This window comes from Carettochelys insculpta, chromosome 6 (assembly GCF_033958435.1).
Source record: "Carettochelys insculpta isolate YL-2023 chromosome 6, ASM3395843v1, whole genome shotgun sequence".
Classification (NCBI taxonomy): Eukaryota; Metazoa; Chordata; order Testudines; family Carettochelyidae; genus Carettochelys; species Carettochelys insculpta.
The window spans coordinates 22,798,729-22,826,013 of NC_134142.1; the positions used below are offsets into that span (position 1 = coordinate 22,798,729).

A 27,285-nucleotide genomic window follows, 5' to 3' on the forward strand; every position below is an offset into this window, starting at 1 on the left:
AATAGTCATTTAAACATCTGCTTTGACAAAGATCTAGTTGTCACACGACTATAGGCAAACATGGATGCCTCAGTGAAATAAATAGGGTGTGATTGTATATTGTGACTCCAGCACAACAGACGTCATGGCTAGCACAGGGACTAGTCTCACTGCAAGGTGACTGATGGCCTTCCTGTAAATTTACTCTAGCTTCAGGATCATGGTCAGACTTGCTTACACTAGCAGTACTACAATGTCAGAAGTGATTGCTGCTCTTTATATACACAACAATTTGGAATGAGTTTAAAGAAAGAATGTGGGACTGCTGACAGAGCCCACTGACGGCATGGCACTGACTTCAGACACTTGGGCGAGAAGGTGCTGGTCCCACTCCTAGATGGTTTGGACTGATAGGGAGACACTGGAAGAGTTAAGGCTGGAGCAAAATCAGCCCCAGAGAGAAGAGGCTGGGCCTTGAGTAGCCACAACACACTCTTACCTCAGCCATTCAGTCCACTTACCACAGGGAGTGGTAGTTCCAACTTAAGGATGAAGAAATAGGAGGCAAGAAATCTAAGAGACACAGCTTGCATTTACTCAACTATGGGAATTTGGGTGTAGAAAATCCATTGTTAGAGACTCTTCTCAAATGTCCCTCAATAATGTTTTAAATATAGTAATAGAACTTACAAAAACCCATTCACAAATGATGAGCAGGAAATGCTCTGACAAGGAGGAAGATGACTTGGCCATCAATTTCTGCATAGGTTTGTTTTTATTACATTTGTAAGTCTCTGAAGGAAAAAGCTTTCCTAACTTGAACTCAGGAGGTGCCATCATCCTGAGTCTGCCGGCAGACCCTCCTGAGTGGTTTCTGGTAGCAGCTGCTTGGAGAAAGTAGCAACACAAAGCTAGGTGGTGAACCTACCTGGAATCTGGGTACAAAGCCTTGTAGGAAGTGGTGAAACTGGGAGAAATGTTGATTTCATTTGGCCACGGGACTTAAGAATCAGTTAACAGCCACATCAGCTCCATGTTTTGCCCTGGCCCTGGTTGCCTTCCTGTGACCAAACCAGCCACACTTTGGCTGCATCTACACTACGTTCCTCTTTTGGAGGAATGCAAATGAGGGACAGCAAAAATGCTAATGAAGCACCAATTTACAAATCTCATGCTATCACTTTTCCAGAAGAGACTTTTCTGAAAGCACAAAGAGCTGTGCAGATGGGGTTCCTTCAGGGAAGGGGAAAAAGTCTGCAAAAAAGAGCACTTACTCTTTTTTCCCCCAGGAATGAGAGTTCTTTCAAGAAGGGTTCCCCCCTGCCCCCTCCCCAAAGGAACCCTGTCTCCACAGCTGTTTTTGCTTTCGGAAGAGTCTCTTCTGGAAACATGCTAGTATGAGATTATGCAAATGAAGCACAAAATTTGTAAATTAGTGCTTCATTTGTATTTTCGCTCTTCCTCATTTGGATTCCTCCTCTGAAAGTGGAATGTAGTGTAGACGTGGCCTCCATGGCCACCTCAACCCATATTAACATTCTAACTGATGTCTATCTTTATCCTAGTTCTTGGAGGGGAGGGAGTGCATTTGGGAGATCTACTCACGCCACTGGGCACATTTCTTAGTCATCAAATCCCTGGTTACTCCAGATGGAATTCTGTGACAAAAGTTAAGAATTCCACACAAATTTTAAATTCAGCATATTTTGTCAACTATAAATCAAAATCACTTAATTTGCTGACTACTATTTTGAACACGTTACTAAAATAACTGAAAATGGTATGATTTATAGTTATTGTGTTTGTGATAGACAACTGAAATATGCAGGATTTTAAAAAAATCTAATTTCTGCAACTTTTAGTGCAGAATTCACTCAAGAGTACGAGGATTTAGGTAGCTCAGTGGGAAATATGCATATAGGCAGAATGAGACTCTGTAGGAGAGTCTCAGTGAAGATGGTTAGGGCTCAGTAGGGGTGGGGGAACGAATGGGGATTGGGGGGCACGCAGAATGTAGAGGGAGCCTCGGTGGCAGGGTTCACTATATAGAATCCCCACCAGATATTACTGCTGGAAGGGTCTCTTATGACACACATGAACTACTGTATCCATAGATTCTTCAAGCTCCAAGTGTTCCCACAGCAATCTTTATGTCCACAACACCTCAGACTGTCACAGCAGCTGCACCAGGCAGGATAGGTTTACGATTAGCCTTGTTAGTATGGGGCAATTGTGGCCACTCTACACAGTGCCTGGGCCAGCACCATCAACTGGGGATGGTGCAAAGATTTGCAGCAGACAATGCACTTGATCAATTGTGACAAAAAGACTGCAGCTTGGGCAAGGCCACAGAGCCAAGGCACGTGCTGGGACTAGTGCTTGTGAGTTCAGTTTCTAACCCCCAGGCTCGAACCTCTGGAGAGCACGCTTAACTGCGGCAGGCTACTAAATAAAAGTGACGGAAGCACCCAGACACGGTGCCAAGTCGTAGGCCAGGTCTACGCTATTGGGTGGGAGTGGGAGGGACAACTGAAGATACACAAACTCCAGCCATGTAAACTACTTAGATGGAGTCAACATATCCTAAAGCAATTTTTTCTGCTGTCCTCACAGTGGGAGGTTGATGGGAGAGAGAGTTTCTCCCATCCATTTCTTACTCCTTGTGACAGCAAGAGTACCAGGGTCGACTGTGGAGCTCTGATGGTTTAATTTTAGCACAGCCCCACTAAGTGCACTAAAAATCAAACCTGGGAGATCAACCGCCACCCGCATTGATCTTCTGGTAAGTGTAGATGCCAGATATTCAGGTATCTGACATTTGTCTCTAAGACCAATAAAAGAAGGATTTCACCAGTTATTCGAGAAGAATCGCCTCCTCAACCCCTGTATTTCTGGGGAGATGGAAAGCAAAACCTAGGGGAAAATGGGATTTAGAATACACGTTTGAAAGCAAGAACTAGAATACCACAACATTAAAGATTTTGATAATATGAGTTTGGTTGTTTATGGGCTGGAAGAGATTTTAGGTTTGCTAATCTAGACTTTCAATGGTAGCACTGGGTAAAAATTGCTCTCCTAACCATAAAGATTCTTGCTGTTTGAGACATTCCCTCAAGACTTCTATTTTAAAAGGTAAATTCACATCAAACTCTGACAGCCCCCACTCTCCATGTTAAAACAAAGATCATCTGTATTGCCATTACATGGATGGCACTTCAGACATCTTTCCAAACACCTAGAACAAGAGAAGTGTTAAAGGGAAAGAGAAACTGAATACAAATAAGAGCAAAGAGGAGAGATTTTTAGGAAAGCATTTTCCAGTTGTCTTTGTCCCTTCACTTGCTTATATTATTTCCTGTTTCCTCTCTTCTGGCATTTGAGATCTCCAAAGTCACTCACCTTTGAGGTGTGCCTCATTTCTGCACGGTCATTGGCTTCTTCCTCCTTGAAACGCCTTTGCTTTCTGGCCTACAGAGCCTTGCCAAAATATGGTGAAGCAGGAAGAGAAAGCAGCCTGGCTGTAATTCCTGCTTCTTTGTTTAACATTTATGGCATACAGAGGTTCAGTTAATCTGAGCCTCAACGAAGCAACAGAGTTTAGCTGCAGTTCATATAAATGAGGGCACCACATTGAGATTTCAAACTCCCTAAAAAAAATTGTTTCTTTAAAAGTCTGATATCTTCAGAACACTGAGAAGTTCCTGAAAACTGAGCAACAGAATGACTGCAATTTGCATGCAGCCTAGAAACAAGTTGGCCATCTCCCCCCCCCCCCCCCCCCCCCCCCCCCCCCGAGCTCTCCCTATACAAACACACAATGTGATCTTGAACGTTAATTTCAAAGCCATTTAGATAACTTATCAATTCCAACATCAGTGCTCCAGTAGCCATTTTGGTTCATAAAATAGGATTTTGGTGTTTGTTCTCTTCAGACAGCAGCCACTGCTGGCTAGAGACTAAAATATTTGAGCAAGGTTTTTTTGTTTTGGTTAAGTAACAGTTTGGGTGTTTAGGGTACTAGTTATTTGTTACACTAATAAGTTTCTAGCATGGTGTTGTTTAGAGAACTGCAGCCCCTCATTCTCCACTGCCTCCCCCAACAATCCCATTGTAGGCAGCTCTGTACCACACATATAATCAAGCCTGCAAGGTCTCCTGGCAGGTACCACCCAGACCACAATCCCTGGCCAGTGCTTGTCTTACACAGATTGAATTACTGAACAATGCAGAGATGGATGCTTACAGTCTCACTTTGGTGTTATGGGCTGCTTTCACAACACAAAAAACTTCAGTTTTAAGCAGAAATGCCAAATTTGCTAAGTGTTTATGCACATATGATAATGCACAACTGAATGACCTCATTTTTGAGGATGACACCATCCCGCTTAGTTCAACACAGCACTTAATGAAAATGGCCAGAACAAGCTGGCTTATTGTCAAGGCTGATCCCTACTCTGGCACTCTGAGTGCAGGGGGGAGGGAAGGGGAGACGAGACATCGAACTGAAAGAACATTAAAGTACCCTGCCACTTACGGCTCCTTCTGAAAAACTCCACAGTCACAGGTTCCCTGACCCTGGATGACATGCTTCCTCCACCGAAGTGCAAAAACCCCTTTGAGACTCCAGGAAGACACACTTGGGATGTCTCCCTGTGGGGTAACCCAAAGGTCTTAATCTTCCCTCTGGAGAGAGCTTGAAACCAACCTTAATAGCTGACCTTTTAAGTTACAGGCAGGTGTACACAGAAAAGATCCTGCCTTCTAGGACACAGGACTCCGATCAGAGTCTTAAAAAAGGTGATTTTATTACTAAAACAGAAAGACAGAATACTTGCCAAACATACTTGGCTGTTAGGTGTTACACAGCAACTTCTTAAAAAAAAGGTAGATTAAATTGTTTCCCTGGGATTCAGTTTACAAATTATAGTGGGGGATTGGAGGGGGAGTGTTAGAAATTTATTTGATCCTGTGACTGAACATACCCTTTGTACTCACACACCTGTTGTTTGAAGATTCCTCTCCAGGCATAGATATTACCCAGAAATTTCCTAACTGGTTTCTGGCTTAGTCTCTCTCCCCTACCTCAGCTTTTCTCTCTTTCACACACTCACTCACACACAAAGACAGTGGTAGTCTGTCCCCGCCCCCCGGCCCACACACACACACACAAAAGCAGTCCTGTAGCACTTTAAAGATAAACAAAACAATTTATTAGGTGATGAGCTTTTGTGGGACAGACCCACTTCTTCAGATCTGGAAATTCTGATAAATATAACTGGCACAAAGAAATTTAACAGAAAGATAGAAAAAAATTAAATGAAAACTGACAAATGGCACGAAAAAAAGACTTGAGCAGGCAAATCACTGCTTCAATTAAAAGAATAAAAAAAAAAAAAAAAAAAAATCATCACTCCTCCCCCACTGGCTCCTTGTCAATGCTTCCTGGAGATTGTCAGAGACCCCCTATCTCTAGGCTTAATCCTTAACTGGCAATTCAGTTCAATGAATGCTGGGATATGTACAAAAGGGTAGTAACGCTCATCCACCACACTCAACAAGGCGGAAGACAATATTTGGCTATCACTAGAGTCATGCCTGGAAGGGGTGCAGGGCCCAAGAAACTTCCTTCATCTTCCCCCTTCCCCCATGCCACGATGGGAGCCAGCAGAGTGGAGCAAGCTGGGGCCAGGTGGTTCTAATTCCCCACTCAGTCACCGAGGAGCACAGGGACAGGCCTGATCCCTGCTACCAGTACCAGGCCTCCCCTGCCACTAAATCACCTGGGCTACCCCAGTCCTGCACTTCCACATTCCCTTGAATACACCCCTTCTCTCCTCCCCCAAGCTTGGGATCTGGGGCAATGCCCCCCAGATTGTCCTGTGGGCAGAAAAGCTGTAGCTATCTCTGTCCAAAAACCACCACCAACCTCCAGAGTAAAGAGAAACAGCAGTAGTAGTCAGTCATTTTACCTATACAGGGAACAAGACTGGCAATGATAGTGACAGCCCTCTGTAGCATCAATTAGGAAAAGGAGCAAATTTCCATCAACTTAAGAGTTGTGGAAAAGTAGTGGAGACACACACACAGAACAATTCTTCAATAACTATTAACTCTGTCCTTAATCCAACTATGGAAGATAAGAAATATGAATTCATTCCACAGTAAGTTCCTGCAGAAGATCTTCAGAGTCCACTGGAAAGAAAACTTTTTCAAGAGAGACTCTTAAGGAGAGCAAACCAGCCTGAAACATCAAACTTGGTAAAACAACCATGCACATAGCAGGAAACATTAGGATACTAACAACGTCTACATTCACTGACACTACAGATTCCACTTAGAGAGAGGCCTAGAGCAGTGGTTTCCAACCTTTTCACTTCTTCAGACCCCCAATCACCTCCCCCAAACCACCCACGAACCTTCAAAGCCAATTCTAGCCACTATGTACATGTCATTAAATGACAGTAGAAACCATAACAGTTTTTATAGCAACTAACATTATTGGCAGATACTTAAAACAGTTTTAAATTGCAAAGTTATACTTATTTGCTATGATCATTTTTAATTCCCCCGCCCCCATGAGCCCCCTGCAATACCCTCGCAGATCACCAGGACTCCATGGACCCCAAGGTGGGAACCATTGGCCTAGAGCAGTGGTCACCAATTGATCAATCAGGATCAGCTGGTCAATCCCCGAGTCTCCCAGCTGACTGCAAATCGGCCCTCAGCAGGCTCCCTGCCTGCCCATGCCACCAGCACATTTCCAGAAGCAGCCAATGGGGCCATGTCTATGCACACGTGGAGGCAGCAGTAGTCTCAGCACACAGCTTCTGGCTGCAAGCACCCTGCTCCCACAGCTCCCATTGGCTGGGAACTGGAATCTGCAGCCAATGAGAGCTGATGGAGTTGTGCCACCAGAAGGGGACAGTATACAGACCTCCATAAAACAAAAATCAACTTAGATACCACAAATGAAAGCCTATACCTAATACTCTTGTAGGAAAAGTAATGAAAACTAGAAGTGGGTAAAATACTGTCTAATGTCACATTTTAGGCATAGGCAGAAGAATTTTTCCAAAAGCATTAAAAAGGGAGCCAGTCTCACTGATTTTCAGCAAGACTTGTGCTCCTACATCCACCCCCAAATGTAGAGAGACTTACAAGATGTAGATGGATTATGAGATTCTTCCCTAACCCACTGTTCATCAGGGCTGTGTCTACACGTGCCCCAAACTTCGAAATGGCCATGCAAATGGCCATTTCGAAGTTTACTAATGAAGCGCTGAAATGCATATTCAGCGCTTCATTAGCATGCGGGCGGCAGCGGCGCTTCGAAATTGACGAGCCTTGCCGCCGCGCGGCGCGTCCAGACGGGGCTCCTTTTCGAAAGGACGCCACCTTCTTCGAAGTCCCCTTATTCCCATGAGCTCACGGGAATAAGGGGACTTCGAAGTAGGTGGCGTGCTTTCGAAAAGGAGCCCCGTCTGGACGCGCCGCGCGGCGGCAAGGCTCGTCAATTTCGAAGCGCCGCTGCCGCCCGCATGCTAATGAAGCGCTGAATATGCATGTCAGCGCTTCATTAGTAAACTTCGAAATGGCCATTTGCATGGCCATTTCGAAGTTTGGGGCACATGTAGACGTAGCCCAGGTGTTCAAAATAAGTCACTTGCATGGCTAAGGAAAGGTCTCTTTTAGAAGATTAGTCAAGAAATAGGGTCAGCTCTATTCTAGTTTTCCATCACCTTTTCCACCAGAGGACAAACCTCTTCCCTATCCCCTTTAGTTATATGTTTACAGAACACTTTGACCAGCTGCAGTTTCCAGCCCTCATCTTACCATAGATGGGCTGCCAAACATGAAAGAATTAATAGTGCTGTCTTCCTAACTCTGAAGCAGCGCCAGTGCCTCCGCAGTCACTCAGTTTTACCAAGTTGAAACAAACCAAAAGACTGACCAATTATTTTTTTTTCCTCCAGTGCGGATATTCAGACCCCTGGGGAAAGCAGGGAAAGACACAGAAATCAAGGCAGTTTAACTCTCTGGCAAGAGAGCAGGAGTTACTCACTGGGACTGGAGTAACAGTAATGGCCTCTTGCAGCAGTCAGAGCATTGAGGACAAGGCAAAGAGTAGCAACAATGACAGCAAAGCAACCATCACCCCGTAGCAACTCGTACACCATGAGCAGTAACACAGACTTTTTTTCCTGCTGTGGGTTTTAAGCATTGATATTTTTCCAGCCCTGGTTATGGAAACATGAACCTCTAAAGCAAAAAGCCATTTTAAAAAAAATAGAGCCAGGAAAAATAAAACTGACTGAGATAGGGGTTCCAAAATTCATTCCACTGCAGCCCCCTTCTGACAACAAAAACAGTCCTCCCTCCTGGCCTCATGCAGCATCTCTGATTCCTGAACACCCCCCCGCCCCACAACGCTGAAGCCCTGGCCCCACAGTGCTGGGCATAAGACAAACCTTACGAGCTTCAGCCCCAAGCTTTAGCCACCACCAGTGGAAGCCTATACCTAAATACTTTCTCATAAGAGTAATAGCAACTAGAAACCTGAGTCCCACCACCCAGGTCTGATGGCCTTGGGCTTTGGCCCTGAGCCCCAGCAAGTCTAAGGTAATCCTGGCGACACCATTAAAACAGGCTCCTGGGTCCTCATGCACAGTGTGAGAACCCCAGATCCAAAACAATAAAACACCAGCCTTTTCAATGAACCTCCACCAGAGACTATCTAGTTCTGGGCTGGCAACTGATACAAGTCCTATAGACAAATATCAATAGCCATCATACTCAAACATTGGTTCTTATGCAAATGTCCTGACAGACACCCCAAACAGCCAGTGAACCTGCTTCTCAAGCAATGCTACTTAATCTGACAGCCTCCTCGCTCTGCCCCTAAACCAGGGTGGGACAAAATATGGCCCATAGGCTGCATCTGACTCACCATGCTGCTGGATCTGGCCCGTGTGAGCCTCCTCTGGCTCCCACCCTGTCCCACACCCACTCAGTGCTCAGAAAACCCAGGCACAGGTCTCTGCAAATGCCGTAAGCCCAGGGAATGGGAAGAGGCTTCTCACATTGCCCCTATCCCCAGGAAAACCCTGCAGCTCCCACTGGCTGGTTTCCAGCCAACAGCAGCTGCCTGTTTGCAGGACAGGCAACATGTGAAGTACCCTTCCCACTAGGCTTACAACATTCAGTTCACAGCAGTACACACACGGTCCCTGCAGCCACTCTGAGCATGTGCAGGTGCTAGAAGACAGGAACCCTGGATAAGGAACTTGCTGGCCAGGCGCTACCCAGGTAAAAGTGCCTTCAGGCCAGAGCCTGCCTCAGGCACCCCAGCCCCTCCCACCATCCCAAACCTCTGCCCCCTTCCTGTACCCCTTGCCCCCAACTCCTCCTCCAGGTTAGAATCCTCTCTTGCACCCATACCCACTTCTGGACCCTGCATTCCACCTAACCTCCCTCCCAGATCCCACACCCTCTCCCATACCCCAATCTCCCCTCTGCACCAAACCTCCATCCCAGACCTCGCACCACCTTTACCACTTACCAAAATCTTGGTGCGCTCCTGCTCACTCCAGCATCAAAAATTATTGCCCAACCCAGCCTTAAGCAAAGATAATTGAAGTGCTGTTCTACAGAGACTTGCTCCAGGTAAAGTTGCACTAGTTCATACTCAAGCGGTTGAGTAGGATATAATCAGATAAAACAACATTCCACATAATCTAGTAATTCAGTGTTTAGCAAAAGACACCCTTGTCTTGCATTCATATCTGGTTGTGATCCTGCAGGCCCCAGTAGTCTAAACACAAGATCAAGATGAGGGATGTGAAAATTTCTCAGGTAGTGTCAGAACACCAAAAGTTATAGCAGATTCCAATCCTATGGCTGGAGGACAGTTTTTTCACTACCCTAAACAAATCTCAAAGGATTACATTTTATCAGTAAGTGATGATTTCACTATACTACATACAAACCAAGAAAAAGTATTTCCCTTTTAATCTAATTTACAGATAAACAGCATTTTTTTTAATTTGTATATTTAGATATGGGAAGTTTACACATTCTGTTCTAATGGTTATAAAGCTTGAACTTCCTGCATCAGTATCAATTGTCATTAAACTGGCACTTCAAATTTCCTACCACTGAAAATAAATTAATGCATATACACTTTAAAACTGAAGTATTGTCTGTTTAAAAAATCCTGCCAGTCCTAGAATTTTATTTATTTATTTTGTTAGGGTAAACGTTTTGATTAAATGCACTACCTGTGTCCTTTGCAATAAAACTTAGGCAAAGGACATGCTGCGAATTCATTATGTTCCTTAGGCTGTGTCTACACTACAAAAATAACTAAGTTGCTTAATTCGAAGTAAGCAACTTCGAAGCTGAGCATCTACACACACCCTACTTTGAAGCTGAAGTTCAAAGTATGGTACTACTCCATTTTCAGGAATTAAGTAAGGACTTCGAAGTTGGGCTCCCTACTTCGAAGCTAACTTCCAAGTAAGGGAAAAAATGTGTGTAGACACTGCTGGCTAATCTGATGTAGTGCCTAACTTCAAAGTTAACTTCTAAGTTAGTTCCTAGTGTAGACGCACCCTAATTAATGTATCTTTGACTGTTTAGCCTCTAATATCTCTAGAAAACATTAAAAGAGACCTACTAAAGTTAGACACTTATAATATCAGCAGGTCCAGATGACTCAAAGAGTTTTAGAACAGCCTCTCCCCTGCTCTCTTCTCTAAACTAAATAAGTTTAAGTTCCTCAACCTCTTCTCATAAGTTATGTGCTCCAGCCCCTTAATTATTTTTGTTGCCCTCCGCTAGACTCTCTCCAACACATCCACATCCTTCTTGTAATGGGGGCCCCAGAACTGGGCACAGTATTCCAGATGTGGCCTCACCAGTGTCAAATAGAGGGGAACAATCACTTCCCTACATCTGCTGGCAATGCTCCTACTAACACAGCCCAATATGCCATTAGCCTTCTTAGCTACAGGTGCACATTGTTGACTCGTGCCCAGCTTCTCATCCACTGTAAAGCTCAAGTCCTCTTGTGCAGAACTACTGCTTAGCCAGTAAGTCCCCAACCTGTAGCACTGTTTGGGATTTTTAGGTCTTAAGTGCAGGACTCCTTGTTAATAATCAGATTTCTCTTGGCCCAGTCATCCAATTTGTCTAGGTCACTCTGGACCTTCTTGCTATCCTCCAGCATGCCTCCCTCTCCCCTAGCCTAGTATCACCCGCACACTTGCTAAGGGTACAAGCCATCCACTCATCCAGGCCATTAATGAAGGATGCTGAACAAAACCAGCACAAGGAATGACCCTTGGTATCATGTGGAGTCCTCCAATCACCAGCCAGACATCGAGGCACTGATCACAATCTATTAAACCCAACAATCTAACCAGCTTTCTATCCACTTTCCAATCCATCTTGAGCTTGAGCTAGAGATTTTTTTCATACTCATGTATTTGCCACTGGTACAACCACTGTTGGAACACTGTGTCCAGTTCTGGAGTCCACAATTCAAACAAAAGTTTGATAAAATTGGAGAAAGTCCCCAGAAGAACCACAAAAATGATTACAGTATTAAGAAATCTGCCTTATAAGAAGATGCTCGACAAGTGCCAGTTTAAGTCAAAGATGCTTACAGGGAACACCGTACATCACCCCTTTGGCCACATAAGTGCATAGCTTTTCAGAAGAGATCCCAATGCCTCCCAGCTATCTAGCAGAGCTCCTGTAGCTAGAATTTTTTGTTTCCACTGGTGGTACACATTCACATATGCCTCAGTGCAAATAAAATTCTTTTGCACATGGATGGAAAAAACCCACACATGGATGGAAAAGATTAGAGGGAATATTGATCTATCACTGTTGACCTGCGGCACAAATATTTAACAACAGACTCTTCAGTCAAGCACAGAAAGGTACATAACATGATCCATTCGCTGAAAGTTGAAGCTAAGAAAGTTGAACCTGGAAACAAGGCGCACATATTTAATGGTGAAAGTAATTAACCAGTGGAAAAGTTTAGCAAGGATTGTGGTGAATTTTCAATCACGGAATTTTTAAATGAATTTTGGATGTTTTTCTAAAAGATATGTTCTCAATTATTTGTGGGAAGTTCTCTAGCCTGTGTTGCATAGAAAGTCAAACTAGATGATCAAGAAAGATCCCTTGCGGCCTTGAAGCCTAGGAATCTGTTTTAGGGGAGATTTATACCAAACATTTATATCCATCCTTTCACATCACCATGAGCCACCCTTTTTCTAACATGCTTATAGAAGCAAAACAAGTTTGCCAACTCTCCATCTATGTACCTGGATGAACGCCTGCAAATTTTAGAGCTGTGGGCCTCAAACCAGGGTACATAAAGGTCTTCCTCTATATCAACTCACCTAAACATAGGTTACGTTTTTAAAAAGCACTAAAGGAGCCAGGACAAACTAAAATTTCACAGAGAAAGTGAGACAGTAAGCAACTTTTCAGTTATATTGTGCTGTGACACTTTTTATAGCTGATTTTGTCAGCAAGATATTTAAGTGAGGGGAAATTTGAGATATGCAAGACTGCTGAAAGGGGTACCAGTAGTATGGAAAAGTTGAGAGCCATTGTTCGAGTATTTGCTGGCTGTACCAGAATGATCAAATAACCAGTGTTCTAGAGCCTTTAAGTTACAGCCTTAGTGGCTTCCACTTCAGTGAACTTTGGCACAAGTCATTTTTCATCTGAAACTTCAGCTCTAGGACAAAATGGGCTTAGTGACTTAAAGATCGTTGTATGGGGTGCTGGAAGGAATTTGTTTGCACTTTAAAAGATAACCTATATCTAACAGGTTTTGGGAAAGTTTTTGAAAGACTTGTTCAAAATTCAAGCCAGAGTGAAAAGGAAGATTTTTGTGGGGTAGGGGAAGAAGAGGAATCTTAAAGTTCCCTCACTTGCTCCACAAAGTTGGAAAGTGGTCAACCTGACACTCAAGTGCTACATACAGTGTTGCTTCTTAGGATGAGTATAGGAAGAATGAAATTAGTTTAAGTTAAGTTAGTTGCCAAGCAATTCAAAAAAAAAGTCTCAGTTGAATTCAGAAGATTCTTCCTACAACTGTTCCTATGCCTCCAAAGTTCTCATCTGCAGTCTCTCCTTCATGTTATTTGATCTCTATATCATGTCCCACGAGCTCTTTCAGGCAATTTGAGCTACAAGCTGCTAATGCACAGGTAGACAACAATTTTTGCTGGAGGTCCATGCCAAGATTTTGGCAAGTGATTAAGGGGCACACTTTTCCATGGGGCAGGTGTGGGGTCTGGGATGGAAGCAGGGTGCAAAAAGGAGCTTGGAGGAAAGAAGAGAGAGTTGAGGTGACTGAGGGGGTTGTGACCTAGGGCAGGGGATTGGACTGCAGGGTACAGGAGGGGATATGAATGCAAGAGAGGGGATGCCGGGGGCAGCACGCAAAGCTCTCCCTGTTCCACAGCACAGAGAGCAGCCAGCTGCTTTGAGCTGCTGTTTGCCACAGGGGCAGACGGAGGGCCAGATTAAATGGCTTGGCGGGCCATATCTTGCCCGCTTCTGTGCTAATGTTCCAGAGGCAACTCACAGTGCCTGGATGAAGTTGAACCTCACCAAGACGGATGCAATGCTGGAGAGGAGGTTTGCCAACTTTCAAAAACAAAAATTTGCACAAAACTGAACATCTCTGCCCTGTCCCCAACTCTCTCTCACAAGGCTGGGGCAGGGAGAGCGATGGAGTTTGGGAAGGGTACAGCTCTAGGAAGGCATTTGGGCACAAGAGGCAGTTGTGACCTGGGGCAGGGATTTGGGGGCAAAGGTTCAGGCTCGTATATCCAACCACTTCTCGTAATATATGGTAAACTCTTTTATATCTGGCAGCCCCAGGACCAGGAGGTTGCCAGATATTCAAATATTCTGCATAATAGAGAGCGATACCTAGCAATGCATAAGCCCAAACAAAAACAAGATTAGATATGAAAAAACAAAAATGTATGCAGAGTGCTTTGTTTACCAACAACAATAGTATTGTACACTGTCAACATACTGCATTTGCTGTATTTGTATTTACTTTCACTATACAGCAGTGCCTCAATTTATGCGAGGGCTCCATTCCCACACACCCTGGCATAACTCAAATTTTGCTTAAGTCAGGAGGCAGCTTCCCGCCCCCCCCCCGAGTGGAATGCATGTTCTACAGCTGGGGAAGCAGTAAGAGAACTTGGCACTCCTTTTGAAAGGTAAATCCAGGTGTAGGGAGGCAGTTGGGGAGGTTAAGCCTGGCAGCGAGTTGGGCAGGGAGAGTTAAGCTGGAGTCACACGGGGGGGGGGGGGGCGTGGAAGGGGGGGGTTTGAGCTAGAGCTACACAGGGGGGTGGTGAGCCCACAAGACGTCTGAACCAGAGCCGGGGGTGGGGGGGGTGTTGAGTTGGAGCTACACATGAGGGGTGGCAAGCCAGGAGCCAGACGCAGGGGAGCAGGATTTTGAGTCGCACTTAACTCACATTAATCCAAGTTAAGCGCAACTCGAAATCACACATTGATCGTTTACTGTATTATACTTATGGAAAATGTAACTAAAATTTACTTATGGTTAAAATGCTGGTTATTTAAGAGTTCCAGGTGGTATAACTGGCATTCCAAAGAGTTTGATGTATTTGAACCCAAACTTTCATAAGATACTAAACAGAGTTCACATAAATTAATTAGAAGCTTTTGGAGCTAAAAAAGTTAGTATACCTGGTTACCTTGCCTTAGTCAATTTATATTTTCACATCAATGAAAATATTTCTTAACCCCTTCAATATTTGGAACCAATGACCTTTATTTAGCCTGTATGCTGGTTTTAGTAGTAAGTATTTTTAACACTGAGCACAATTCTTAGGCTACATGAGTACTAGCTTTTATACTACATGATTTGAGTTTCAGATATATGTAACACCATCATATGAAACCTTGTTTTTAAAAAGTTTAACATGCTGTCACTAACCAAGGTCACACCCATCCTCTCCCCCTCAACCCCTTCCCCATCTTAAGCATAAAGATCGCCACATGTGCTACTGTCCAGGTGCAGTTTTGTGCCCGTCCTTTCCTTTCTATCAGACAAAAAAAATCCAGAACCAATGAAGAACAAAGTTCTCTTCCCACACGAAGATGTGCAATATCAGAACACTGTTTTTTTGGTTGTTAGGACTATTTAATACCAATACTGAGGCAGCCTGCCTAGCAACAAGTTGAAGTTATAAACTCATATCATCTTACTTGTGTTCCCATGGCTACTGTCATGAACAGAACAGTGGCAACTGCACAAATCAGAGAAAGGGGTCCCATTAGAGACACATTTAAGATTCTGAGACAAAATACCAAGATGTGAATGCTGCCTAGTGCAATTTCTGATACAGCCCCTCTCTCCACCCCTAAAACTGCTCAGAACGGCCTTCCAGCAGAGCAGGGGTGTCCAAAGTGTGGGGGGAAGGCCCTCATGGTGGGGGTGAAATTTCACAAGGGGAGGCACAGCACAATCAGTACTGGGTCTCAGGCTCTGCCATTTAATTCAAATGCTGAAATAATACACTGTGTTTACGTACATGTATTCAAATGTAGATACTGATTAATGTAGTTTTTGCATTCTACATGTTTCCTTACACATCCCAAAAGGGTTTTTTCCATATGAACACAACCAAAATGTTTGTTGGTTTGGATTACATTAGATGGGTTGGGTTGGAGGGGCCCTGCTAATTACACAGATTAAGAGTGCCGCCCCCACCCACCCACCGTAAGACGTTTGTTCATTCCATGTTAGACTCTAAAATATGAATGGTTTGTTGTCTATAGAACTGACTGATCCCTCTGGCTTCTGAAAGTATTTGGGGTGGGCTGGAGTTTATTTTTTGGTGGAGAGTTTAAAGATAAAAAGGTAAAGTGATCAAACTACAGTTGCACAGCATGACTGAAAACTGACACATGATCTATTCATCAAGAGCTCCTGACACAGCCTTTAGCAGCCTAAACAAAAGATGTAGCAAAGGCCATTCGCCAACGTTGTCTGAAAACAGCACAGTCTGACAGCTTTGTTAGTATTCTTTTTCCTTTTCGAGTTCAAAAAGTGTAATGAAGGGCCCAAACCTGTGTGTTCTTCATTCAGACTATAGGCCAGGAGACTAAAGGGCTCAAAGAGAAAAACAGGGGAGCCAATGGACTTCCCCATTTCAGTTCATCTCTTCGACAAAAAACTGTTAAATATGTTACAACTATGAAGCCGTGTTTTTTTAAGTCCTGACTTTACTTATAACAAGAGGAGAAACTGCTCCCCTCCAGCTACATTCCCCCATCTTAGCCTTTTGCTGTTTATAGCATCACCACCAAGTTGAGAGTCTATAGTCCACACTTTTTCAAACGGCAGTGACTTATTCCTAGCAAGGAGGAAAGGGAGCCAGCCAGCCAGCCACTTACGTAAACAATATATAGTTGAGCTACTATAAACAGCATTGCTATATATAGTTACACGTTACTCATTAGCCTGTCTTTGCAGTCTAATATCTATCACAATGTTTTGAGGGGCATTAAAATGATGTTAGTCAATATTTATATCCAGATTTTTAAAATATCCATAAATCACTATAACAAAGTCTAAATGGGGTCAGATATCTTTCTGCAGGATACGGACACAGAGCTATGCAACAATGGACATAATCCAGACATCTAGAGACAGCATAACTTCAAGTATCAGAGAGGTAGCCATGTTAGTCTGTAGCTTCAAGAACAACAAAAAGTCTTGTGGCACCTTACACACTAACAGCTATTTTGGAGCATAAGCTTTCGTGCCAAAATAGCTGTTAGTCTATAAGGTGCCACTAGACTTCTTCTTGTTCCCAGAACTTCAAAGATGCCACAGGTGTACCCACTGTTAGATTCTACATTAGAAAGCTCTGCTGTGAAACTGAGAGGCTCTCTTATGGGAACATTATCTGTGAAACCCCTCCACTGTGAGGGGGAGCCTGGGAAGCAGAGGCAGGCTAATTACAACTGCAGTCTGCATTTGGCCTATCAGGGGTTTTAATCTGGACTTCAGGATTACCAGTCTGGCAGCACAGTAGGGCTAAGGCAGGATCCCTGCCTGTCATGGCCCTGTGCCACTCCCACCAGTGGCCAGAATGTCCCTATAGCTTGAGGGACGGAGGGCAGACAGCTCTGCATACAGCCCTCACCAGCAGCTGCTGCGCCAATGGAAGTTGCTGAGACAGTGCCTGCAGGTGAGGGCAGAACGTGGAGACACTTGCAACACATACCACCCACTTCTGGAAGGAGGCCAAGGTAGGCTTTTGACCCACTGAACAGCCAGAAATAAACAGCACCTGGCTGGAAACCTCTCCCACATTCATAGCCCAATATACGATTTCTCTACCCAGATGTGACCCTCAGGAAAAAAAGTTTGCCCATCGCATCCTATGGATGCCAACGCATTTACCCACACTGCTGCCACCCCACTTGAACGCATGTGCGTGCACCGGCAGAGTCCTGAGCGCAGATTCCCAATGAACCATGACCAGCCCCATGATGAAATATTAAGACGACAAGCATACATCCAAGCTTCCTCTGAACAGGAGATCTTTGTCATTCAATGTTAACAGTCCATTGCAGGCTCCCACTCCCTCCGCCCCCAATGTAAGAAACTCTGTTTAACAATACTTCCTTTTGCAGCGTTCAAAGAGTTTAGCTGCTGTGCAGCACTGAAGACACTTGGCAGAAAGAGTTAAGACAGACAACTTAGTTTCAAGACCTTCGTCCAGAAGTGAAGCAAATCGGGTGCTCTCAATTTACCATACTTAAAGTTAGTCGCAGCAAGATCAGTCATATTTCAGTACAACTGGCATTCTATGCTCTAGATATCAGAGGCAAGGAAGTTTCCAAAAGCAAACTATAAGAAAAAAGGGCTATTTTCAAAATGTAAATAGTCTAAATTGTACAAGAGCTTTTTCCGTGATTGTTATTCAAAATTTTAGTTCAAAAGTTCATTTCTTAAATTTCCAAAATACACATACTTAAGAGTGTAGACTCTCAGTTTGCCATTTGTTTTCATTTATATATACAAAGGCTCAAAACATAAGCAAGCACTAAATCTGCAAATTGGTAAAGATTTCACAAGTTGATCAGTCAAAATTGAGTTCTGCTTTCACAACTGGGTTCCTTGTTCCAGGTCAACTGAAGTAGCCTGGCACTCTACATTGCAATAAAGGCCATTCAACAATTTGAATGAGTCTTATTTTATAACTGTAAAGCACCATGAAAACCTGTGTTATAGTATCACAAATAAGGAACATTACTAAAAATTAAACTAATCCAGGTTTCCAGAGCACCAGCTGCCTCAGATGTCATTACCTAGCATCTGTCCAGAAACCAAATATAAACATTTAAAGTTTACTTCAAGTGTGCAGTATTTTACTAACCACATCTAGTTACAATAATCTGAAAGTGACACGACTAGAGCCTACCATAAGTGCAATGCACAGTGCACCTTGATCAGACGCAAGATTTCTGAGCTAATAATGAGAACTAATCACAGGGAGCTTTAAGCCTTTGGCTTGGCCAAGTCACAAAACTAAGCGAGGCTGAAAAACAAAAATGTTAAGAGCAACTAAAAAAAAGTGGTAGACCAGCTAGAACAAACAAACAATCCACTTTTCGTAACTGTCAGTCAGTCACACTCTTAAACACACATCAAAAACAGGCCAATGACAAGTTTATCATGCAAATATTGCATGGGCCACAAGAGAAAGAAACCAGAGGCTCTGGCCACACTGACATTTGTATGTTTATTATAGCATTGGGTTTTAAAGTGATGTTCTTCATGCCATTTAACAGCAGATAGTTTGAGACCATCCCTTGACATGCCATCCCAGCGAGCACCTGTGGCTCTGTAAGAAAGTAACCAGAATGACAGAAGACAGAGCCACACAACATTGAAGACAGTCTTGCAAACCAAAGCAAAAATGCATTCTTACCGAGTCTGTAAGGGGTGCAATTTCAGATGCTACAAATACCTGAACTTGCATATCATGTCATCCCACCCCACCCTCTTCCACAATCAGGCTTAAAAAGCACTGTCTTTGGCTAAAATACAAACCTCTGCAGTCATCTCCAGCCTTACTCAGTACAGAACCAGCCAATCCAGTCCCAATCTACTCCCATAGCACAAGTGCTACAAAGGGAGACATAGACATGAAGCAAGGTTCATCTGTGTGCTGATACAGAGGCCAGCACAGGAGCTCAGGAAGGAGCTTACATCTCCTCTTCCGAGATTGCTGATATGAGTTCAGCCTTGAGAGATACCCTAGCTTGTACCCAACCACAATGCCTAAGGGCCTTGAAGCAACCAGGATATAAACACCTAGGATACAGAAAAAACCAACAGCCACAGCCTCTCCTCCCATCTCCAATGGGCTTCTTGCTGAAACTCCTGGTTTCTTGTTGGCTTCTTTATGGTGGTGGGGGGGAGGAGGCGGCGGCACAGGAGAAGCTTATAGCTGCTTTGCAGCTCAGCTGGCAGAAAGGGGCCATAGGGCACTGATTAAACCTTGAGGAACAAAGTGGCAGGGAGATGGGTACCGGAAGGGCTGAATGACGTAGCACTGCCCTTCTGCCACAGAATATCAGAATAAAAGCTATTGTCACCTCAATTTTCCACACATATTTGACAGAAATTTCAATACTGAAGTGCTGGTTAAAGCCAAGATTTGGCAGTACTACTGAGAGCTCCAGTTTGGGTGACAAACTCCCATTCTCCTCTACAAGTCAAGCTACCTAACCTGACTGTCACCCATGAAGCTAGAAAGCTACTAAGTTGACTTCACTTGGGGGAGAAAAGGGGAGTCTACTGAAGGGCAGAATCTTTGGGCCTCAAGCAAAGGAAGCTATATCAAGAGAAACAAGGTGAACCATTTAGGGGTGGGTAATAATTTGATGGTAGGTGGTCTGGAGCTGCACTTTTCTATGATGTTAATGGAGAAGGTGTGGGGTCTGGGATGGAGGGTAGGTACAGGAAGGATCTCAGGGAAGGGAACTAGGATACAGAGAGGATGTATCATCTGGGAGGGAACTTAGGTGAAGGAGAAAATTCTGACCTGGGAGAAGGGTATAAGGCAGGATGCAGGGTCTAGGAGGCAGTTGTGACCAGCGGCAGCAAGTCTGGCAGTAGGAGGGGATGCCACGTGTAAGCTCTGGAGAGAAGGCACTTGCCCTATGCAGCCAGAAGCCAGAAGCCCAGCGAGACCCTCAGGCATGCTCTCTGCTTGCCACGCCCCCCCCTCCCCCCACTCAAAGCACCCAGTTACAGAGACCAGTGTGTGTATCCCTACACCACATCCCACAGGGTAGGGAGGTGCAGGAGAGGGAAGGTCTTCACATGCTGCACACACCTGCAAGCTTGGCACAGGCAGCTCCCATTAGCTGGTGTGGCCAACAGAAGCTATGAGGATTGCGCTGGGGCGGTGGCAGCATGGACACTCATGTCCCCTTGGGGCATGCTGCACAGAGGTGCACACACTGACATGCAGGCACGTGCAGCAGGGGGTGGGGCAGAGGCAGGCAGGACACCTGCCTGATGGTTCCAGTGGGCCACAGGGCCTTGGTTGCCCACAATATCATAGCAGGCCCGATCCAGCCCTAGGACCATAATTCACCCACCTCTTACCTAGCTCATTAAACATCTCACTCTGACCCCTGCTAGATGACTAGTGTCCAACTGACAGGGAGCTAAGCCAAGCATCTCCCTACCCGGGCCTGGTCCCACAACTTCTGAGAGTTACTGGGACCGAACGTATTAGGGGCAGTATGACCTGGGTATCCTAGAGTGGATGGGCCCAGTCTCTCAAAGCTTTACATAAAATCAATTCAGCTGCCAGCAAAATAGCAGGGACTTGGCTATCCAGGAGAGGCAGAAAGCACTCGCGTATTTATGTGGCAGTTCCTAGTACATGACTGAAGTGGAGTACATTCCCAGACTTCCAGTGGCAGAAACTGCTTACTGTCAGGAGATGTCAACTTCTGCATCCCTGGATCCAGATTCTTCTAGGGTGCTGTTGTAACTCCTCCCTTGAGAGGAAGGCTTCCCTAAATCCAGAGCACTGTTGATTTACTCATTTTTAATAGCACAGCAGGCAAAAGACCAGGGGAAGCCAGCTCTGGTGTAAGCAACCCACAAATGGCTCCTCCCTCAGAACTCCAACACAAATGTGAATGAATGAGGGCAGCCTCTGGATTAGCCAGCCATTTGTCAGGAGTACACTTCCACGAGGAAGAAAACAGGGGGATTGTCTCCAAAGATGTCTGGACATAATGTCAGAAGGTACACTCACACTTGTACTGCTGTAACCAAGATTAAAGGTACTTAGCTCCTTCTCATTGCTGTAGTGCAGCTTTCTCCTGTGCAATTCATTTAATTTCTCTGCATTTATAGATTTAGAACAAGCTGTTCTTGTGATGAAGTTATATAATGCTATTCCAAGTAACTGAACTTTAAAAATCAGATTTAGGTTTATCAGCCATGAAAAAGAGACAGACATACTAAGTCCCATTTTATATTTACAGTACTTCAAAACACACACAAGATGAACAAACAGAAAGCTAAGAGGACCAAATAGCATACATAGGTTTTGTGACACACTGAGCCTCTCTAATCCTGCACTCTCTCGTCCAGAAACGTCCATAATTCAGCATGATTTTAGTTAGCTGGATATCCACTTATCATGGGTGTGGCCAAGTTTTACAGCCACCAGTCCTGGCTCAGTACTTTTCTCCCCCACTCCCACCACCACCCCACCCAAAAATGGATTTCTATTCCTCCTTGGGACACATAACATTCCCTTTCACTAAGTTTTTCCATTAATGGACAAGTACACACAGCTTTTTTTTTTTTTTTTTTAAAACCCCAGTTTCTCAAATGGACAGCTAATAATATACGCTGGCCTATTGATAGCTCTAGCAAACTATACTTGTCAGCTAACAGTCAAACATTTGACTTACAAATCTTTCTCTTTATTAGAGATGATGGTGGAGGAGGAGGAGGAGGAACAGCTTTTCCATGATGCATTCATTAACTACAGGCCAAACAGCAAAAATTAACAATTAAAACTTACTTTTCTATGTAAGACAATAAAAGTAAGTGCTGCATCCACATACCAAGACCAGGTTTACCAAAGCAAAATGTATTTGCAGTACAGTAGCTTTTATTTTGGGGCAACCAGAAGGTAGGATGAGAAAGGGGAAGAGACCAGTATTAATTTAAGAAATAATAGAAAACTGTGCCTATGTGACCTAGTCCATAGAGGCTTAGGCAGCTACAAAATTTATACCTGCGTCTAATCCACAAAAATGGTCCATGGAAATCGGCAGATTTGCAGGAATGTCCTTACTGCCAAGGCCAAATCCACGAAATCAAGCAGCTACAAAGTAACAACTATTCTTCCACATGCACTTAAATATTTGCAGGTGCATGTCCTTGGGCTTTCAAGAATCACATAAACCATTATCAGACCCTTGCCACATTCAGTTTTAGCCATTATAATTTTAAAGAATGTTAAGACCATCCAGAAGGTCATTTTAACTCAGAAGAAAATCAGGAAGGGGAGGGGAGAAGAGAAGGTGGCTCCAACAGGAATCAAAAAAATTACATATTATATATTCTAGTGTAGTATTTTTCCTAGTACTATTAAAAGCCTCTATCCTATCATAGAAGGTTGGACTAGATGACCCATGCAGTCCTTTCTATCCTTGTGATTAGCCAAAAGATCCTCTATGCCCTTTTCAGGAGCTTTATTTTTATCCTGTTCAATAGTTTGTCATTGTAAATACAGACAATTAAGACCTTATTCTTGATTTTATGTTGTGTAGTATTCATTGCCTGTTTGCTCTGATCTATCTTGTTATTGTCTTGCTAGACTTCACTTTATTTTGCAGAATGTAGTTTTGAAACTCCTTCCTACTACTTTATTCTTTGCTATACCTGCCTCACACATACATTATATTTTTATACACACACACACACACACACACACACACACAACACATACTGGACTGACATGACTTGCTACTTATACCAATTTAAATTTTAAGTGTTCAGACCAGGGAGGGTGTATGCTGTCTAGTAGCAAAACAGGGCCCCATCCTTGGTTGGTCTTTAGAAGATACCATAAGAAACCGTAATCAATATGTTTAAATACCAAAGGCACATTTAACTTTAATGCTGAAAGGTAGCAGACAGCATTTAGGGGCCCTATTCTGAGATCATGGCCAGGGTGCAAGAGTTTTGTCTATACTGGATTTCAGCTAGTACAGCCACAATAGTGCAGATCCCTAGTACACATACAGTTTACACTGGATGCAGTTTTCCAAGAGTTAAGGGAACACTGTTTACACCATAGATTTGTACCAAAGAACCAGCAGGCTTTATGATCCTTTTTTGTTACTAAGACTGGAATGTTTCATAAACCAAACCTATAGTTTTTAGTGCACTATTAAAACACTGTGCTATAAAAAAAGCTCTAGGATACTAAATTCTATAACTAACCAATTGTTTAGTGTTAAGAAATAGACTCTAAATAGCCAAAATTTACACTTTCTGTGGAAAGGTCAAGTTTTATTGACATCATATTGCAGAAACACTGTTATTTAGCAATGTGTACTATTTAAAAATAAACTGAATAGGAACAGAGAAAAATGTTTTGGGAACGATGTTTAAATTACAAGTCTATGAGGTAGTTTGATAGCATTTAGCTTTGGTCTGTCCAATCTACGTAAGTATAAAGGTAAAGGTGAATAGACACTAAACTCTTGGTTAAGTCTAAAAACTAATTGAACAATAAGGCCCCAATCCAAAATCCAATGACATTAATTAAAGTCTGCTTATTTACTTTATATTGGGCCATTACGGATTAAGGGCTATATTGTTTACTCGGTCTGAACTGACACAGAAATTGTGCAAATTAAATTTACTTTTTCCAACTATGTCATACACTTCCCACCCCCTGGGAAGAAAGGCGAGTCAGTTAAAAAATGCAATAACTATTTCATAGGTACATCTCTACCACATTAGCTAAAGCTAGAACAAAATGAATGCATCCAGTTCAGTTATAGGAGTAAGAAAAGGAGTTACTTTAGTAGAGAAATTGAGTAAAATAGAAAATTGATTTACAAGGTCAATGAAAACCAAGAAGTATTGTTTCAACACTTGGGTAAAAGCCAGTAGGACCCATGTATGTTACAGCAACATTGTGTTTGAAAAGGGTCAACTGTACCCTGTAGGCCCAGTGGTTAATCCAAAAAAAGAGCTCTCACATGCAGACACTTGTATCCTATTCTGTCAAAAGAGCCAAGGAGAAATTTTTACCCAGGAACAGAACAGAACAGGACAGGCAATACAACTAAACTCTGTAAATAATTATACAAGTTGTTGCAGTTTCCATAAATCAGTAGGCTTTTTGGCTTTTGTTTTTTTTTTAATTAGAGAAAAGGAAAAACCCAACCTATTCAATTAAATACAAAAGCCACCCATACCTCCTCCTCTGCACTGAGGAGCTCAAAAATATATACTTATACTTCTGAAATTAGATTATTCTATTAAGTCAATTAAGAGCAGAGATTGCTCTCTTGTTCGTTCTGAGAAACGAACTATTATTTTCAGATCGTGGGTTTTGTTCTTTTAGGAAGAGAGATACAGAGGATTCATTTATGTTCACAAAATGAAAGAAGTAACTCCAAATGTTAAGACCTCCAGACAACAGAAGGGTTTTCACTAACTTTAACCTACAGTTATAAAAGAGCAATTAAAAACACCACATTTAAAAATAACGAAGTCAACAGTCTGCCTACCTTTACACACACAACTGCAAACAAATCCTATACTAAAACTGTTTGAATCGCATGCCTTCCAGTAAAACTACAATTCCTTTGTTTGCTCACAATTTGCTCTCATACCACTTTAAATTAGCTTACAAAGAGCTGCAGCAGAAAAGATGGAATGTGGAACATTTTGGCAGCCAACTGGTTCTTTTTAAGGAATTTAAAAAACCCACAGCCACGTTACTTTGTCTAAAACAGCCATATCTGAATGCATTTCAAAAAGAGGAACAGGCATTTGTGACTTTGCCTTCTTTTATTTCTATCCTTCTGGTTGGACCCACAAACACACACGTCGTGTGGAGGGGGAGCGGAAATTTAACTGCCATTTACGTCTCTCCCAGCCAAATCAGCTTCCCTGCTTTTCTCTTCGTTCGCAAAGCGCCCTCTGGAAATCATCTAGACTTCTTTTATTAACCGTTTGGGGGGTGGATGGAAGAGGATCGTTGTTCTTCTCCAGCCCTGAATGTCTCCTGACGTGAGGGGGGAGGGGGGAAAAAAGGTGTATCCGTGTATTTTTAAAGTGCTGGGGGGAGGGAAAAAGAAAACCCACTACAGGATTCGATCTGATATTGGTGCCAGAGAATGTGATGAAAGTCCTTTTAATTAATGCCATGCTACTCTCTTAAAGAGACAGATCCCAACCCGACCATTGTGAATATGAAACTAACCACACCTGAAGAAAGAGAGGAAAAAGGGGGAGGGGGAGAGAAAGTAGCGCGGCTAATCCCTGGCTTTTCCGAGCCATAGAGTAAGATATTCATATTTCCCTGGGGGAGGAACACAAACGGATCAAGGGGTAGAATTTTGGTTCTATTTTATGGAAAAGGAAAGATCTCTCTTCCCCCTCCCCCACGATAGAGGCACGTTTCTCCTCCCCGTTGCCCCCTAGTTCCTGTTCCTTCCTTGGACGGCAGAGTGAACACATACACAAAAGTTGTTGATTCCCCCACCCCCACCTCCCTTTTTAAATTACTGGGAATCCAATGCCACCAAGTCACCTATGCAGCCCTGCCCCCAATGAAACTGTCTGATGGCCAGCTGATCAATCCCACCCCTAACTCCCCAAGGCAGGATGTCACAGCTCCAGCCAGAGCCACACACACAGCGTGAGGCTCGTAGCCCCCCACCCACACACAGAGTAAGGCTCCTACCCCTCCCCTTAATCTCTCTCTCGTTCTCACACACAGAGTAGCAAAAAAGTAGCTGTGTTGTGAGCTCCTACCCCCCACACACACACACACAGAGTGAAGCTCCTAGCCCCCCCCCCCACACACACACAGAGAGTAAGGCTGCTAGCCCCCCCCCCACACACACACACAATGGTGCCGAATCCTTTCGGAGACAAAACAACTCACCCGGATCGAAATCAGGAACCACGGCTTGGTACTGGGCGCCCACCCTCATGCCTCCTCCTGCTGCGGGGGCAGAGAGAGAGTCGGGGTTACAAAGAACGCACCCCACGGGGCGGCTGGGGAGAGCCGCTCGTGGGGAGCCAACCCCGGGGTAAGTCAGATGCTCCCTCCCGCTCACTTACCGTGTTCTTCATCGCTGGAGGAGCCCGAGCTGCCCTCTTCCCAGGAGTTGCTGCTGCTATTCCCATTGGGCGCGGCGGCCGCGGCCAAACTTTTATTATTCCCATTATTATGGGCAGCGGCGGCGGCGTTGTTATTTCTACCTCGCCTTTTCCCCGAGACCTCCGGGCCCTTCTCGATCATGGCTGGCATGCGGGGGGGGAGGGGGCGCAGAGTTAACTTGGGGCGCCGGGGCAGAAGACAGCCGAGGTGGGGCGCAGGCGCCGAGAGGGGTAGAGGCGGCGATGGCCGAGCGCGGGGCGGGGGGGGCGCGTTCCGCGGGCGCGTTACAGCCGCTGCCCGGCGAGGACCAGAACTTTGAGGTTCATCCCAGCGCTGCACTGCCCCGCACTGGGACGCTCGTCAACCTGCGCTGCTGCCTGCCCGCGGCCCGGCCTCCCCCTCCGCGCCCATTGGCGGCCCCCACATTTTGGGAGGCAGGTGCCGCTGCCATTGGCCGCCCCTCCCCGTCCATCAAGCCGGCCCGGCGCTTCCGTTTGTTAGGTTAGGTGGAGGCGTATCGGCGCCCGCCGTACGTGGTGGGGTTTGGCAATCTCTACGCCCAGGGAAACAGCCCCTACCGAGGGAGCGGGGGAGCGTCCACGCCGCGGGCCCAGGGACGCGTCCTTCTCACGGGGGGCGTGGGGGAAGGGACTGGAGGAGTCCCGGCGGCAAAGCTGCTGCTCGGCCCTCCGCACAGGGGCCGGGGACTATTTTCCTCCGCTTGGCGGAAGGTTACGCAGCACACGCCGCTCAGTTTGAATGGAATCGTCCTACAAAGAGAGAAAGTAATTGCTCCGAAGTGGGGCCGGCC

General features: G+C 44.5%; 1 protein-coding gene across 1 annotated transcript in view; it reads right to left on the reverse strand.

Annotated features, from left to right (window-relative positions):
- The window catches only part of RCOR1 (REST corepressor 1), a 119,556-nt gene extending 92,719 nt beyond the window's left edge, over window positions 1-26,837 (reverse strand). Inside the window, exons 1-2 of the mRNA XM_074998707.1 lie at window positions 26,435-26,837; window positions 26,256-26,315 (exon numbers count right to left, since the gene is read on the reverse strand). Of these exons, the coding sequence (XP_074854808.1) occupies window positions 26,256-26,315; window positions 26,435-26,624 (250 nt within the window). The 5' untranslated portion in view covers window positions 26,625-26,837. The remainder of the gene's footprint in view (window positions 1-26,255; window positions 26,316-26,434) is intronic.
- Window positions 26,838-27,285: the final 448 nt, after the last annotated feature.